Genomic DNA, 15406 nt, shown 5'->3' on the forward strand with positions numbered 1-15406 from the left:
TTTCGGACCTACTCATCTAAGCTGAGATCATGTCTTCTGGGATATGGGATCCGGGATTTGCTCATTCAGGTTGAGCTCTTCTATACTTGAATGTTATCTCTTTGGGAGCGCTCATGGCCCCTGTCTTCGCATCCCTTCTGGAAGGGTCTTCGTTCATCCGCAGGTATCTATCCTTCTATACCTGGAGGTCATCTTCGTTGTAGTATCCGCTTCGATCTGTTGTCTTTGGTATGTCACCTTCCTGGCCGGCGTCTTTCACTCCGTGACTCTGGTCACGAGTTTCTGTGTTGCGGTCGTCCCCTTCAGCGTCGAGATCGACAGGTCTCCCACTCCCAGCAGGAGCGTTGTCTCTAATCTGATCCTTATGTCCGTCATTGGCCATCTATTCTTTTTTCTTTCCCACAGACGGCGCCAAATTGTGTGAGTGATTTTCTGACCACACTGCCCGCTTAGTAACCAGCTGGAGAGCACCGGCAGAATAGATGGCACCTGGCTGACCTGTAACAGAAAGAGAAGGCTTTGGCGGTGGCTCTTCCACCCGGGGGCACTCCAACGATCAAGTCAGTATATCTCTCAAAGATAAATCAAGTACTAAACTCACAAGCTTGAGTGTCAAAAGCATACCTTAGACCCATGGGGGTGCCTCTCTTTTATAGCCAATACAATCCTAATCCCAATAGGAGCCTGACCCTGATGGACTTAGGATTACTGCTAATCTGGGACTCCTAGTGAGATTAGGATAAACTCTCTAAGAGTCTTATCTTAATACAAACTGAAGTCTTCTCTCATTCTAGGACTCTTGTCCCTCATCTAGGTTGAGTTCCCTTTACATTCTAGGACTCTTGGCCCTTATCCACTTATCTCGGATTTCGATATCTTTGGAGACAACCTCGGCCTTGCCGAGATCACCTCGGCTTTACGACCAGGACATGTGGCACCTCGGCTGACACATCGGCGTCACCTTGCCACGTGTTGGTACTCAGAAAATATATCCCCACAACAGGTATATTTTCAATGATATAAAATTTAAAATTTTATATTACAAATTATATATATATATATATATATATATTATTAAAATAAAATGAAAAAGGTTTAAATAGTTTATCTTTTATTAGAAATGTGAGAGATAGAGAGAGAGTGGTGTCAGTGTGCGTGTGAGAGTGGGGGACGGAGAGAAAAAGTGTGACTCTATAGCTTCATTTGGTTTTTATTTTTGGGTTATTTTATTTTATTTTTGTGAGATAAAATGTATAATGAGTTTGATTTGGATGTAATATTTTATGGGTGTTTGGGAAGTTATTATTTTAGTAGGCTATTTTAATTTTTGACTATTTTAGTAGGTTAAAATTTTTATATTTGGAAAAATAATTGGATTTTTTTATAGTTAGATATGATATTTGTGAGAGAAAAAATAAAATGATTATAAGTTTCATGTGATATTTTATCTTATTAACTATTTTAGCCTATTTTATTCTTTTATAAATTTTAATAAAAAAAGTAAAAAAAAACTCTTGCCAAATACCCCTTTATCTTGTTGCCTTATATAACTTATTTTATTTTTTTAGCCCTCAAATATTTACCAAGCGAGGACTGAGTGTGTTGGAGAAAGGCCCCGTTTGGTGTAGTTATTAAAACAGATTATAAATTATACCTTAACAGATTATAAATTATGACTTTAATAAGAAACTATTAATCTGTTTGGTGCAGCTGTTGAATTATAGATTTAAGTTGCTGAGTAGTATTTGTTAAATAAGCTGTGAAGTAGCTTTTTTTATTTTTTATTATTCATTACTTGTCTACATTTCTCATAAAAAATAATAATAATATTCTATAGTCCATTTGGGTCATTTTTTATTTTTTAAAAAATATAAAATAAAAAAATCTAAGAGTATAACGATAAATTAACATGTCCACAGCAGGAGTTGACAATAAAAACAAAGGGTGAGTAGTTTTTCAGAATCAATTTTTTTGACTTAAAACAAGTTACTAGAATCATAAGCAGTTTGAAATAAATTTAACCAAACAGTTCAAAATAACTTTTCAAAAACTAAAAATCATAAATTAACTAAAAAAAGCCCAAACACGCCTAAAGAGTGAGTAGTATTCAGTGTGAGTGTTTTGAATATTATTTTTTAAATGAGCAAATCTAAATCATTCATCTCTCTGAGGATGACGTGGCTCAATCTAAACCGTTTCTCGTAGTAGTATTCAATAAGGTCCCATTTGTTTTTACAACCATGCTGTAGATTTCCAGTGAGGTGGCGAGCCTCCACTGACTGAAACTCAAAAAAAAATAAAAGTAAAATAAAATAATTTTTTTTTGTCCAATCACAACGCGCGACTTTAGTGGGGGTCCACCGCCAGTGGGGTCTAAAGCATTTTTCTTGTTTTTAATTTGAAAAATGAGTGAGAGCACTAATTAGTGCTATCACTAATGATGTGACAGTGGGCCTCACCAGGAATGATTTGATGGTTTAACCTTGATGTTGTATTTTTTTTTTTTTTATGGAATACCATGTTATTAGTGGACTTTGTATTTTTTTTTATTTTATGAAGTAACATGTTATTAGTGGACTTTTTAGAGCATTGTTTTAATTTTATCCGCTCCCCACTTTCCCGTTTCTTCCAAATCTGGTCGCCAATTCTCTCTCTCTCTCTCAATGTCGACCGCGAACCCAAAATTTCAGTTTGGTTTGTTGGTTCTCTGTGTTCGCTGTTCTTATAGATCAATTAGAAATGAAAAGAAAACCCTAACTTTCATTCCCTTCAATTCCATCTCACTCCAACAGTACATATACATATACATGTCCCAGTCTTCTTTGTGAATTCCAGATCTGTACATATTGAAGTTTGCTTTTTCGAACGGTGGTTCGTGCTCATACCTTTGGATCTCGAATAACTGTTCTTGTTTATTCAGATTTTTCAGCGTCAATTTGGAATCAGGGGTACGTAAAAGGTATGTTGAATCGATTTCCGAGTCTTTTCTCCGCCAATTCGAGTTCGAAAAGGTTTGGATGGTAGTTGATTGGTTTGAATTGGTTGTTTCCTTGTGTTATACGTTGGTTTGTGTCTGGGCTAGGGTTTTGTTGCTTGAATGATATATAGGGTGCCACTTAATTGTAAATTTGTTTCAGCTTCACATTCAGGCTAGTTCAAATCCTAATCCAATCAGTGTGTGTGTGTGTGGGTGCAATTTCAATCATATTTGGATTAGGGTTTTGTTTCTTAGTTCGATTCGGCAATTTGAATGCTGTTGTGGAGGAGTCTGAAGTCTGGAACTGCTAATAGCTTGTAGATTTGAAAAAAAATAAAGGTGGTGTGTTTGGATGGGGGAAGGTGAAGGTGAAGGGGAAGTCTTTGTGGCAGTGTTAGACGATGGAGGAATGGAAAATGAGAATTCATCGAGAATTGAATGGTTAGGGGACGATACTGAAGTTGAGCGTTGCACAAAGAAGCAGGCAAAGGAAGCTTCAAGTGATACTGAATTGGAGTCTTGTGCTAACAAGTATGAATTGGAGTCTAGTTGCACAAAGAAGCAGGCAAAGGATGCTTCAAGTGATACTGAATTGGAGTCTTGCGCTAACAAGCATGAATTGGAGTCTAGTTGCACGAAGAAGCAGGCAAAGGATTCTTTAAGTGATACTGAATTGGAGTCTGCTAACAAGCAGGTTAAGGAAACTTCAAACGATGAAATATTCTCAGAAGTTTCAAACCCAAATTTGTCTCCAAGAGATAATGCTTGCAGCATTCAGACTATTAGTAGTCAACTGGCCGAGTTGGTGAGCAATAACCAAGTTGCTTCTAGTGAGAATTCGTCCACTTGTTCTGGGAATTGAAGTTCCGAGGAGAGCCTGAATGAAGAAGAGGAGTAAAAATGATACATCTGGAGCAGTGTCTACGTCCCTTTTTGTACGCGAGATTCCAAAAGATTTCAGCTCCACTGGTATCAGGAAAATGACCTTCAAATTCTGCAAGCGTAAGGAGGACTATGATAATCAGTTATCTGCAACAGCAGTGGGATCTGGGTCTGATGGAATTTCCCAGTGGAATCATTCAGCATCAGATGATATGAATACAGAAATAAGTTCATATGGGAAGGTTGTGGATGAGCAGCAAAGTTTTTTTATGTCAGCCTAATATGGAACTGAAAATGTCTAAGAAGGTTCTGCCAGACAGTTATCCCACAACTGTTAAAAAGCTTTTATCTACTGGGATTTTAGAAGGAGCTCGGGTGAAGTACGTTACTGCTTCACAGGAGGTACGTTGTAGTTCCATTTTTATTTTGGTAAAATTTCACTCAATCTTTAAAATATGTGGAACTCTTATTCTGTTTCAAATGATTGTAGAGAGAGCTTCCTGGAATCATAAAAGGCTGTGGATATTTGTGTGGCTGCTCATTATGCAATTTCTCCAAAGTAAGTTGTTTTATCTCAAAATTATTATTATTATTTTTTTGGTGGTCATTTGGCTGTTTTTGGCATTTAATTTTGTTTACCATACAATTGAATGGCATAAGCAGATACTCAGTGCCTATGAGTTTGAGTTGCATGCTGGTGGCAAAACTAGACACCCGAGCAACCACATATACTTGGAGAATGGGAAGCCAATATATAGTGTAATCCAAGAACTCAAGACTGCACCACATAGTGTACTAGATGAAGTGGTAAAGAACGTTGCCGGTTCATCTGTCAATGAAGAGTCTTTCCAGGCTTGGAAAGGTGATGCAGATTCCAAGCTTTTAATTTACTTTTTAGTGCCTTAGGCATAAGCTGTTGATTTCGCAAAAGCTCGTCTTTTTAGTTATTGAATTGATTTTGACATTCACTTTTACCCGCAGAAAGTCTCCAAGAAAACAGTCATATGGTTAAAACTGAGAAGAGACGTCACATCAGTGTTCCTGGGATGCATCATGCTACCACAAGGTACATGAAATATTTTCTTTTGGGAATTATCTCATTTATATATTTTATATTTGGTTTTGAATGTTTGGTTCCCTGTATTTGGGAATTTAAGGTTAGGCCTTTTGTGCTGGTAGAGTTCTTTTCAGATTTTCAAAATACTTGTTTAACATGTAAAGTTTCATTTCGAGCTTACAAATTTATTATCCAATATGATGTGTTGTGTACATAATAAAGCTGTTTCGTGCTGTGCAAATAATAACAGGAAGGTGAAACTTGAGTACATGTGTGTCATCATATACTGCTAGAAGACTCATGCTGTATATACATGTCATATATTTTGCAAGTATAAAAGTGTACGATGTTCTTTTTGACAGTACATTGCCATTCTACTAATGCATGGTTGTGGTGATCTTAATGGTGTTAGAGATTATGGTTTGTGGCCATAATCGCTTAAGAGATCCACCAAGTAGCAGGTTTCTGTCAGTTTAGGATTTTATGAAGCATAGTTTTTTGAAGGCTCCTTATAGTTTATTTATTTATTTTGATTTTGATTTTTCATACTTTGTGTGGTCAAAGAATTGTTAGGTTATTATTTCAGCGGCCAACAACATCACTAAACTGAAGCTTTTGGCTGCAGTGGTCAAATGATAGAAGACAGCCTTTGCCCTACTTTGTCTTCCTATGTTCAGAACTACGATTTTAAACAGCAAAACTGCATGAAGGAGGCGCTAGAGGGGAAGAAAAAAGGGGTGGCTAAGAAGTTCGTTCTCTCTCAATTTGTTTTTTCTTATCTATATTAGTTAATTCATATTTCTGAAGCAGTCAAGATTCTTTTTCATAGAATTGATTACTAAAATGAAATTCATCATTCTCTCTGTCACTGATTTTGCAATCTTTTGTGCAGGCCAAGCTTCTACCATTCTAGTTCAGTTGTGAAACAGAAAAAAACTGCGGAAGGTCGTACCAAGAAAAGGTAAAACTTATTCTCTCTATTCTCCTTCTCCCCGGTCAGGTGTCTCAGTTTTCTTGGTACTTTTATAGAAGTCTGCTTCTAATTCTGGGATTTTTTGGGCTTGGCTTGAAGTCTTATGCTTATTGAAATTTTGCACATTGATTACAGGGATAATGATCTGCATCGATTACTTTTCATGCCTAACGGATTTTTAGATGGTGCTGAATTGGCTTACTATTCCAAAGGACAGGTGGTTTTTTTGATGCACTCTCTTCTTTTGCTGATGTGTTTATATTCTTCTCAATTTCTTCATTTTATATATTTTATTTTTATTGCAGAGAATACTTGGGGGCTACAAACAAGGAAATGGAATAGTTTGTAGTGGTTGTCACACCGAGGTAAATTGTTGGCACAACACTTATTGAATAAAGTGCTAGGATCCCCTTCTCTTCGCCCCCCTTCCCCCAAACATTTATAGGTCTCAGTTATGAGATTATTTTCCTTTGTGAGCAGATTAGTCCTTCGCAGTTTGAGGCTCCTGCTGGATGGTCTGCTAGACGCCAACCGTGAGTAGCCTTAAAAAAAACTTATCATTGGTTCGGTGATTGTGAGTACGCTATGCTGAATTAATATTTTCCATTGTTTACTCCAGCTACCGGAACATCTATACTTCTAGTGGACTGACGGTTCACAATATATCTCTGTCATTGGCTAATGGACAAAATCTGGCTACTGGAAGCAGTGATGATATGTGTGCAGCATGTGGAGCTGGAGGGGATCTGATTATTTGTGATGGATGCCCTCGGGCTTTTCATGCAGGTGGGTATTTCCCTTGAATGTACTCTCTCTGTTCTTGTTGTGATTGATGTTCATATTGTGTGGTTCTCATCTCTACATTATACAACAGACATTTAATTTATTTCTTATTTGGTGTTCTAAGAATTACATTCCACCATTGAAGTGACTACTACGCACTAAAAGTAGAATAAGATAACCTATGTAGATACTAGAACAGTTGATACAAAAAACTGTAGTGTAGATATGCCATGGTTTGGTTGTGTGTTCATTGTCATTCATTAAGGGATACATTTTCTCAATTCATGTCAACTTTTTAAGCTTGTATTTTTTTGGTTTCATTTTGTCTAATGGCCCCATTTGGTAACACTTATGAGTCAGCTTTTTTAGCTTATTTGCTTAAAAAAAGTCGACTAATGTTGTTTGGTTGCAATTTTAAATTATAACTTATTTGATTTTTTCAGCTTATTTGACAAAAAAAAGTGAGATTTTTTAAAGTTAAAATTTGTAGTTTTTAAAAAAAAAAAAATTTTCAAAACCATTAAATATGTATGGACAGAAGAGCCTCGTATCTTTTGTTTTTACTGGTATAAAAAGACTTTTGAGGGCATTTGGGATATTTGCACAATAAAAAAACTATGTGACAACTTATTTAGCCACCATGCTCAACTTTTTTCACATATTATCAAAATCTGAACCAAACAAAATTACAACTTGTTTTAATTATTTTGAGCTAATAATTTGAAAAGCTATAAACATAAAAGCTAACTCTTATAAGTAATACCAAGCTTGCCCAATGTGCTTTTTAGGGAATCATATAATGGTGGTGAAAGTGAAACACAATTTGTTAAAAGCGGTCTTGAAGTATTTATAAATGACTTGCTTCTTCTTGGTTGCGTTATTGATCGGTTATTTTAGTACTCAATTGAAGTATTGCAAGGTAAGGCCAATTTACAACCTTTACATTACAATTTGAAAGCGTTAAATGACAAGCCCTACACTCAAATAAGCTAGTATATTTAAGCGTATCTAACTTATGTTTAACCAAATATACATTTTCATTGTTTTTCTTCTGTTATATAAATACTTATCAATTATTTTTTACTCTTCCCTTTTCCCACTCTCTCTTGTGGCTTCTTTCAGTTTGTTTGGATTTACAGTGTGCACCTAAAGGTGACTGGCACTGCCCATATTGTAGAGATAAATTTGGTTTTGGACGAAAATCTGCTGGAGAGTCCTCAAATACGGGAAGACATATTATAATTCAGTTGACATGAGTTGTTAAAGCCCCATAAATTGAAATAGGTGGTTGCGTTGTTTGCAGGTTGGTTTAGTGTAGTCATTCAATAAAATTTTGGTTAAAGTTCTCTTATAATGAAGAAATTAATTACTTCTTCTATGGATTTTATACATTGCTCTGTAATCCTGAGAACCCAAATAGCAGTTTTGTGTATGATGGGCTCTTCCAAGAGTGTTGATCAAAAGGTCACAATCTTATATTTTCCTTGAGGCTCATTGATTTGTTAAATATATACACATTTAATTATTAGTATAGTTCCATGTTTATCAGGGTCAGTTTGTTGTGTCAGTGGTCTGAATGGGTTTTTATCTCATGTCAGCTCCTTTTAATTGTTATCTCTTCATTTAGAGTCTCATTTGGTATGCACTTATTCTGTCATTTGGTATGCACTTATTCTGTTTTCGACTGTTTCTTCACTTGTGTACCGCTGCTAGAAGGACTAACTTATTGGTTTCAAAGTCGCAAACTATGACAAGAACTTTTAATTCTTGAATATTTGTCATTTTGGCTATTCCGATAATGAAGGAATAATAGTAAAAGTGAAACTGGCCGCAGTAGAATCGATGGTAATGATTAGAAATTTAGAAACCAATAGTTTCATTTAACCCAAAGGTTGAACATGGCTTTACTCAGAAGGCCATGTAGAATCGATGGTAATGATTAGAAATTTAGAAACCAATAGTTTCATTTAACCCAAAGGTTGAACATGGCTTTCCTCAGAAGGCCATTTTAGGTTTTGAAGGCCAGGAGCTCCTTTGCTTTTAACTTGCAGTTTAACAGTAAAAGTACAAAAAATTTATACCAATATAGAAATTTCATGCTATACACAACATCAAATTGTGTGACTTACAAAATTATTCACTGTTATTTCATTAACCCATATGCTTATTTATTCCCTCCAGAAAATTAATTATCCCAATTCTCTCCATCTATGCCCTTTCATTAAGTCATGTCCACTTCTTTGTTGTTAGTAAGATTGATTTTCTTTGTTATCTTTACAGGGCTCACGATTTTAGTGTTGAAAATTTTGATGAACGAACAATTATGCTCTGTGACCAAGTAGGGCTTGCATTTTCCCTTATATATTTTACCATATGTGTGTTTTTTTTAATTATCTAAATCTGACTGTTTATTGCTGTTTAGTGTGAGAATGTTGGCTGCTTGCGTGACAGTGGCCTCTGTGATTTAAAAGTAGGTTTTAGAATCTTTGTAATGCTTTCGACATGTATTTATTCAGCGACTCAGTATAGTTTCTCACATTTGGTGCAGGAACTGCCCAGGGATAAGTGATTTTGTTGTGATGACTGCAATAGGATCCATGTGGCACTACAAAATTTAGTTTTAGTTGGTGCGGAGATGATTCCAGCTTCAGTGTCATATGCAATACACAGAAAACATGTTGAGAAAGGATTTACAGATGGAGTTTCAAATGATGTTCAATGGCAGATTTTAAGTGGGAGAAGTTGCTATCCAGAACATTTGCCAGTACTGTCTAGGACTGCTGCAATTTTTCGAGTAAGTTTTTGCTGATACCATGTAGAATAGCAAAACGTGATTTTTAAAATTTGTAACAGCCTGTCTAATTTTGTTCTTATCTATTCTAGTGCTACTTCTCGGTTACTTCTCTTTAGCAACATAATGTAATATGATGTGCTAGAAGAAACAGATCTGGGGGCCAGGACCTCTTCGGGGCATTTGGTTAATATTGATTCTCTATGCTATATCTTAAATGTATCTTTGTCCAAAAATGGTTTTGATTTTGACTTCTTTTTTCTTTTGCTGTATAGTCCTTCTGACAGCAGTTGTATAAAGATACTCCTTTTTGTTATGTTATACTTTCTTTTATTACTTAATTTTATTGGGGGGTTAAACCTATTTGTATGTCTCATCTTTGGCAGGAATGTTTTGATCCTATTGTTGCAACTTCTGGTCGTGATCTTATACCTGTTATGGTCTGTGGGTAAGTTATCATTGTACATTGTGCTTAAGTAGCTCTTCATCTGAAGGGTGTATCTACCAAAACTTATGCCATACGGAAGAAAGTTAAGTGCTTTGTGAGGAAAATTTCATCATTTCCCTCTATTAATGAATTGGTGTGAAATGAAGTTATTTTGTAGGTTGTCAACAAATACTTGTGACTACATTAATCAAGTATACATTATTAAAAAGAATGCATTTTGGAGGAGGAAAATATGAATTTTGCTTATAAACGAAGCTTTATTTTATGTCCTAGAATTGTTCAACTCACATTATGTGCTTTTCAAAGATTGACCATAAGGTTCAATTAGGAGAAAAGGATTGGTTTTATTTAATGAAATTTGAGAATAGAAAAATAAGGAGAAAAAGGGCACTATGTAAGTAGATTGTTTGCTTCACTAGTTAAATTTCCCTGACTTCTTATTGATCTTTTTGTTTTTGGTTAATCTACCAAACCTGTTTAAAATGCCCTTTGTTGTACTTAATGCAGGAGAAATATATCTGGGCAAGAATTTGGTGGAATGTACTGTGTCGTTTTAATCGTAAAGTAAGCTGCTTCACATTAAAGTTGTTTCTGCATGTTTAATTAATTTACTTTACATTTTCATTTTCATTTTCATTTTTGTTAATGGTTGTTATTAGTTTTATGTTCTTATTATTTTTTAATCATTGGATTCCAAATTGTCGTGCACAGGTCAGTTGTTTCAGCTGGTCTTCTGAGGATTTTTGGACGTGAGGTTGCTGAGCTTCCTCTAGTGGCTACAAGTAGAGAGAATCAAGGAAAAGTAAGTTTTTCTTTTGTTTTTTAATTTTCTTTATTTATTGATTTTTTCCCTTTCTATGCAGCCGGAGTTATTCCTTCATTTTTGTTTGTGTTGATGATTTTTTTTTTATCTGTGGGGATATTTCCAAGCATTGTTTTCATGTATCAAGAACCTATTGTATTCCCTGAATGTTGAAAACCTGGTACTCCCTGCTGCTGAGGAAGCTGAATCAATCTGGACGAAAAAATTAGGTTTCAGAAAGATGAGTGATGAAAGGGTAATGCTCTTCTACAACTTAATTAATGGCTCAAATTTTTTTCTCCCATGTTTTTACCTTAAACTTATAGAATCTCCAGTCTGCATGAAAAATGCAATGGGAATGCATTCTATGCTACACTCGGTATTTGGCACCGCATATTAGTTACTTTTGTCAGTGCATTTGACCAGAGATGTGTAGCTAGAACTTTTCATTGCCATTCTATAATTGGGTAAGGGAAGAACATAGATTTTGTGGTTTTAGATGATATGGGTTTGTTATCAAAGTGATCAATAAATCACATTTTGTTAATTACCAAATCTTGTCTTTCCCGATCGGACACTGTTTGAGGTTCTTTCTTTACAGTGTCAACCTTAAAATACATTTGCTTCAATTTTGAGTTAATGCGCAACTCTACAGTTTTGTATGCCTCGGAAGGAGGTACATAACATGTATGCACAGTGGGTCTAGGAGGTCACGTGCCTCTCTTGGGTTTTGGAATAATTTTTTTTTTTTTTTTTTGCAAACATAAAAAAAATATTTTAAATAAAAAAATTATAAAATATTATTTAGAGTGAAATATCAATGACATTTTTAAAATTATGAGAATAATAATGGTTGTTTTTTTATTGAAAATAAAGATATTATGATAAGTCATATTATTAGCTATGAAAATTTCAATACAATGGTGATGTCTATCATTATTGACATACAATTATAATTAATCTCAATGAAGATATGGAATTTATTGAATTGTTAGTTACATTTGACATTTAGGGTTCATCCTCTATATGTTTCTTTACTATTGATTGGTAATATCATATGTTAATGATGACGTGATATTACTATTATATTGAATTTTTACTAAACTTTTTATAAAAAATTACTTTATTATTATATAATTTATTTTAAAACTTATATCCATGATTTTTTTTTTTTATATTGTCTATGATATACTAGTTACAAATAATATATATATATATATATATTTTTTATTTATCTTTCTTGAAGTCAATCATAAAAATTTATGTGAAATATTTTTGTAAAAATTTTCAATGTTATAATTAATAAGTGTCCACCTTTGATTTAATTTCTTGGCTTCACCACTGCATGTATGCCATGAGATAGGATTGAAACAACTGCATATTTATACAAGTGAAGATGTTACTATAAATTCTTTCTTTTTTCTTTTAAGAAGGAATTTTTTTTTTTAACATTTCCACTATGAAAAAGGGTGTTGGCAAAATGGGTACTTTCATGGTTTAATTGGGCATCGACTTTGGTACTATTTGTGTCCCATGTTTATGTTCACAGCCAGTGCTTCAGTACTAACTGATATAAACATGTTTGAGCAGTTATTGAAGTATCCGAGGAACCTCCAGTTGACGATTTTTAAGGGGACATCAATGTTAGAAAAGAAGGTGCAGCAGATAGCAGATTAGCGCGTCGCGGTTAAAGGTGTAGGAATTAGGGATTATTTTGTTCATTCTTGGTTGTTTATGTAATATTGCTGCTATTTTCTTTGGTTAGCATGCCAGTGATCTGATTGAGAATTGTTTTTGTTTTCATGTATGAATAGGAGGGGAGGTGTGTGACAAAGCAGCCATGCATGCTGACCTTTTAATATGCATGCATAATGTTGTTTCTTTCTTTTCTTAAATCTTTTATCTCTGCATTTTTTCTTCGTGTATGCGAACAGTTTGAGATGAAAAAATACTCTTTTAGAGTGCATTGCAGGAAGATATTTTTGTTAGGGCGAATTTCAAAGAAGGGGAGAGTAGAAAAAAATAATTTCAAAGTGATGAAGGTACATGATAGACTTGCACAATCTAATGCATAAAAATCACTTGTACTTCCATCACTTCGAAATTATTTTTCTACTCCATTTTTTTATTTTATACTCCCTTTTTGTTGCAGTATGTACCTGGACATAGAACAATGAAACTCTTTAGGCTGTGTTTGAATTTTGGATTTATGGAAGTAATTGCTTAGTTCTCTCTCCCCTCCACCCCTCCACAAACTGCAGTTTGCTAATATGTTTTGCTTAGTTTGGCTGTTCTAGGTTTAGTTTGGTAGACAAACAAACCTGTCATCTAGATCTGTTTTTAGGGTAGGATTGTCAATGTCAAGGGAATGGTTGTAGAGCAAAGATGCATCGACTATTAAAACTCTAGCGGCAGGCCATTGGCCGTCACGTGGAGAAATTGTGTGTGGAGCTGAGCAGAGGCAACGCTGTTCCGAAAATTGTAAGGACTACTGATTCATTGCTTTTTGTGTATGACAGTGAGACCTAGTAGTATGAATTCAAAATTGTTTTTGTTCAATGAATTGGGGTCAGATATATGCCACAGTAACAGTGAATCGAAATTTGCCTATCATATGGCCTTTGTTGAGAAGAGATTTTTGTTATGGCCTTGTTTGGATTGAAAACAAAATTTTCACAGTTTGGTCTAAGCTTTGTATGGTGAGTACAACGCAGAACCTTTCAATTAGCCCAATAATATTATTAAATGAAAATTAGAAATGTCATGTACATAAGGGGGGAAAAAATTAGAAAAGTTTTCAAAATTTAGTTGTATGATAATTTTGTTTTATTGTGTTGGTTTGGGATATAAAATCATGTGATTAGACTATGTATCTAGTCAATTCTTAATTCCATTTTTGGATATAAAAATGGGTCTTTAAAAACATTTATATTGATGTATTATTTTTTATCCTTTCATTTTCAGTTGAAATACCAACTAGCTCATGGGTGGAACTGAATCAATAAATTTTGAATCCATAATTGATTTTACTATGTTGTTTGTTTGATATCCTATATTCTTTGTATATTGGACAAATATATAAACATAAGGAGTATACCAAAAAAAAGAAGAAACAAAAAATCACTTATATAGAATATGATTTTGGAGATTTATATCAATTCATTTTAAACTATAAGACCTAGCTTATTATTTTTAAAATGTCATGCAAATTTGTATCAGTGATTTTAAACCAAAACACCTAACCTATTATTTTAAAAATGTCATTATCATATATTGATGCATTTTATTTATGTCAACGACATTTTTAAAATAATAAATCAGTTTAATATTGGCCTCTCTTTTTTTTTTTCTTTTTTTCTTTTGAAATGAACGAATTCAAATCTATGACATTATTTTGTACAAATTTTTATTTGCATATCAAAATTTTTCTTTTGTTTTTATTTTTATGAAACCAATTCTTGGCCATGCTCTCATGCTTGTCCATCCTTTTGGTATTTTAATGGTTCTTCAAAAGTTCATATTTCATATTGCAACTTCTTTTAATTTGACAAAATTAAAAGACTTGTATTGATCATAAAACACTAAATAATTTCGGGCTAATTAGTCAAACTAACCAAGGTCTAATTCGCATGAACCAGTTAATCACACAAATCTTATGTGCTCATAATAAGGTTTAAATTTTTTATAACTATATACTACAAGAAAATACACTTTTGGCGACTACTTTTGCCAACTAAAAATATTTTGGTCACCAAAAGTTGTGGAATTGGGGACCAAAAATTGTATTAGTCGGCAAAAGTATAATATTTAGCTACTAAATTTTTTTAGTCAGGGTATATTGACTATTGGTGACTAAAAAAAAATTTAGTCGCTAAAAATATCACAATTGGCGACTAAAAAAAATTAGTCGCTAAATTTGCCACAATTGGTGACTAAAAAAATATTTTAGTCGTTGTATAGTTAGTTTTGGCTATTAAAATTGTTTAGTTGCTGAATGAAAAATAAAAATTAACTTTTTATTTTTGGCGACCAAAACCATGGTCGCCAAATATTTATTTTCAGTGACTAAAAAATATTTGTCGCTGTATAATTAGTTTTAGCTACTAAAATTATTTAGTCGCCAAATGAAAAATAAAAAATTACCTTTTTATCTTTTGGTCGTCAAAAAATTATTTTTTAGTCGCTGTATAGTTAGTTTTGGCTTCTAAAATTATTTAGGCACCGAATGAAAAATAAAAAATTACTTTTTATCTTTGGTGACCAAAAGTTTGGTCGCCAAAAATTTATTTTCAGCGATTAAAAAATATTTTAGTCGCTGTATAGTTAGTTTTAGCTACTAAAATAATTTAGTCGCAGAATAAAAAATAAAAAATTAATTTTTATCTTTGGCGACCAAAAGTTTGGTCGACAAATTTATTTTTAGTGACTAAAAAAAATTTTAGTTGCCAAAAAACTAAAATTTTTGGAGGGAGACATTTCAAATTTTGGAGGGATTTATAAAACTAATTGGCAACCAAAATGTTTAGTCGCGAATTGTGTAAAATGACCCCATATATATATATATACATATATATTTTGTTTCCAAACCAAACCCTAAACAAACTAGCGCCCCTCTCTCTCTTCAGCGTCTCTCTCCCTCTCCCTCTTCTTATTTTCTACTCCTCTCCTCTCCCTCTCTATCGCTAGGGATAAC

General features: G+C 33.7%; 1 protein-coding gene and 1 pseudogene across 2 annotated transcripts; both read left to right on the top strand.

Annotated features, from left to right (window-relative positions):
- Window positions 1-3329: 3329 nt before the first annotated feature.
- On the top strand, window positions 3330-4084 carry LOC145803053 (uncharacterized). Its single transcript, XM_082896368.1, has one exon. The coding sequence runs from the start codon at window positions 3330-3332 to the stop codon at window positions 3837-3839; it is 510 nt and encodes a 169-aa protein (XP_082752494.1). The 3' UTR covers window positions 3840-4084.
- Window positions 3984-12688, top strand: LOC114272358 (uncharacterized; annotated as a pseudogene). Its single transcript, XR_014345136.1, has 19 exons — window positions 3984-4261; window positions 4350-4418; window positions 4523-4721; window positions 4841-4925; window positions 5542-5664; window positions 5809-5877; window positions 6025-6106; window positions 6195-6254; window positions 6370-6422; window positions 6509-6675; window positions 7795-7975; window positions 8953-9010; window positions 9095-9142; window positions 9221-9466; window positions 9850-9911; window positions 10419-10475; window positions 10623-10713; window positions 10842-10969; window positions 12304-12688. The product of XR_014345136.1 is annotated as an uncharacterized LOC114272358 (transcript).
- The last annotated feature ends 2718 nt before the right edge of the window (window positions 12689-15406 follow it).

Source organism: Camellia sinensis, chromosome 11 (genome assembly GCF_055761805.1).
Source record: "Camellia sinensis isolate YWXY chromosome 11, ASM5576180v1, whole genome shotgun sequence".
Classification (NCBI taxonomy): Eukaryota; Viridiplantae; Streptophyta; class Magnoliopsida; order Ericales; family Theaceae; genus Camellia; species Camellia sinensis.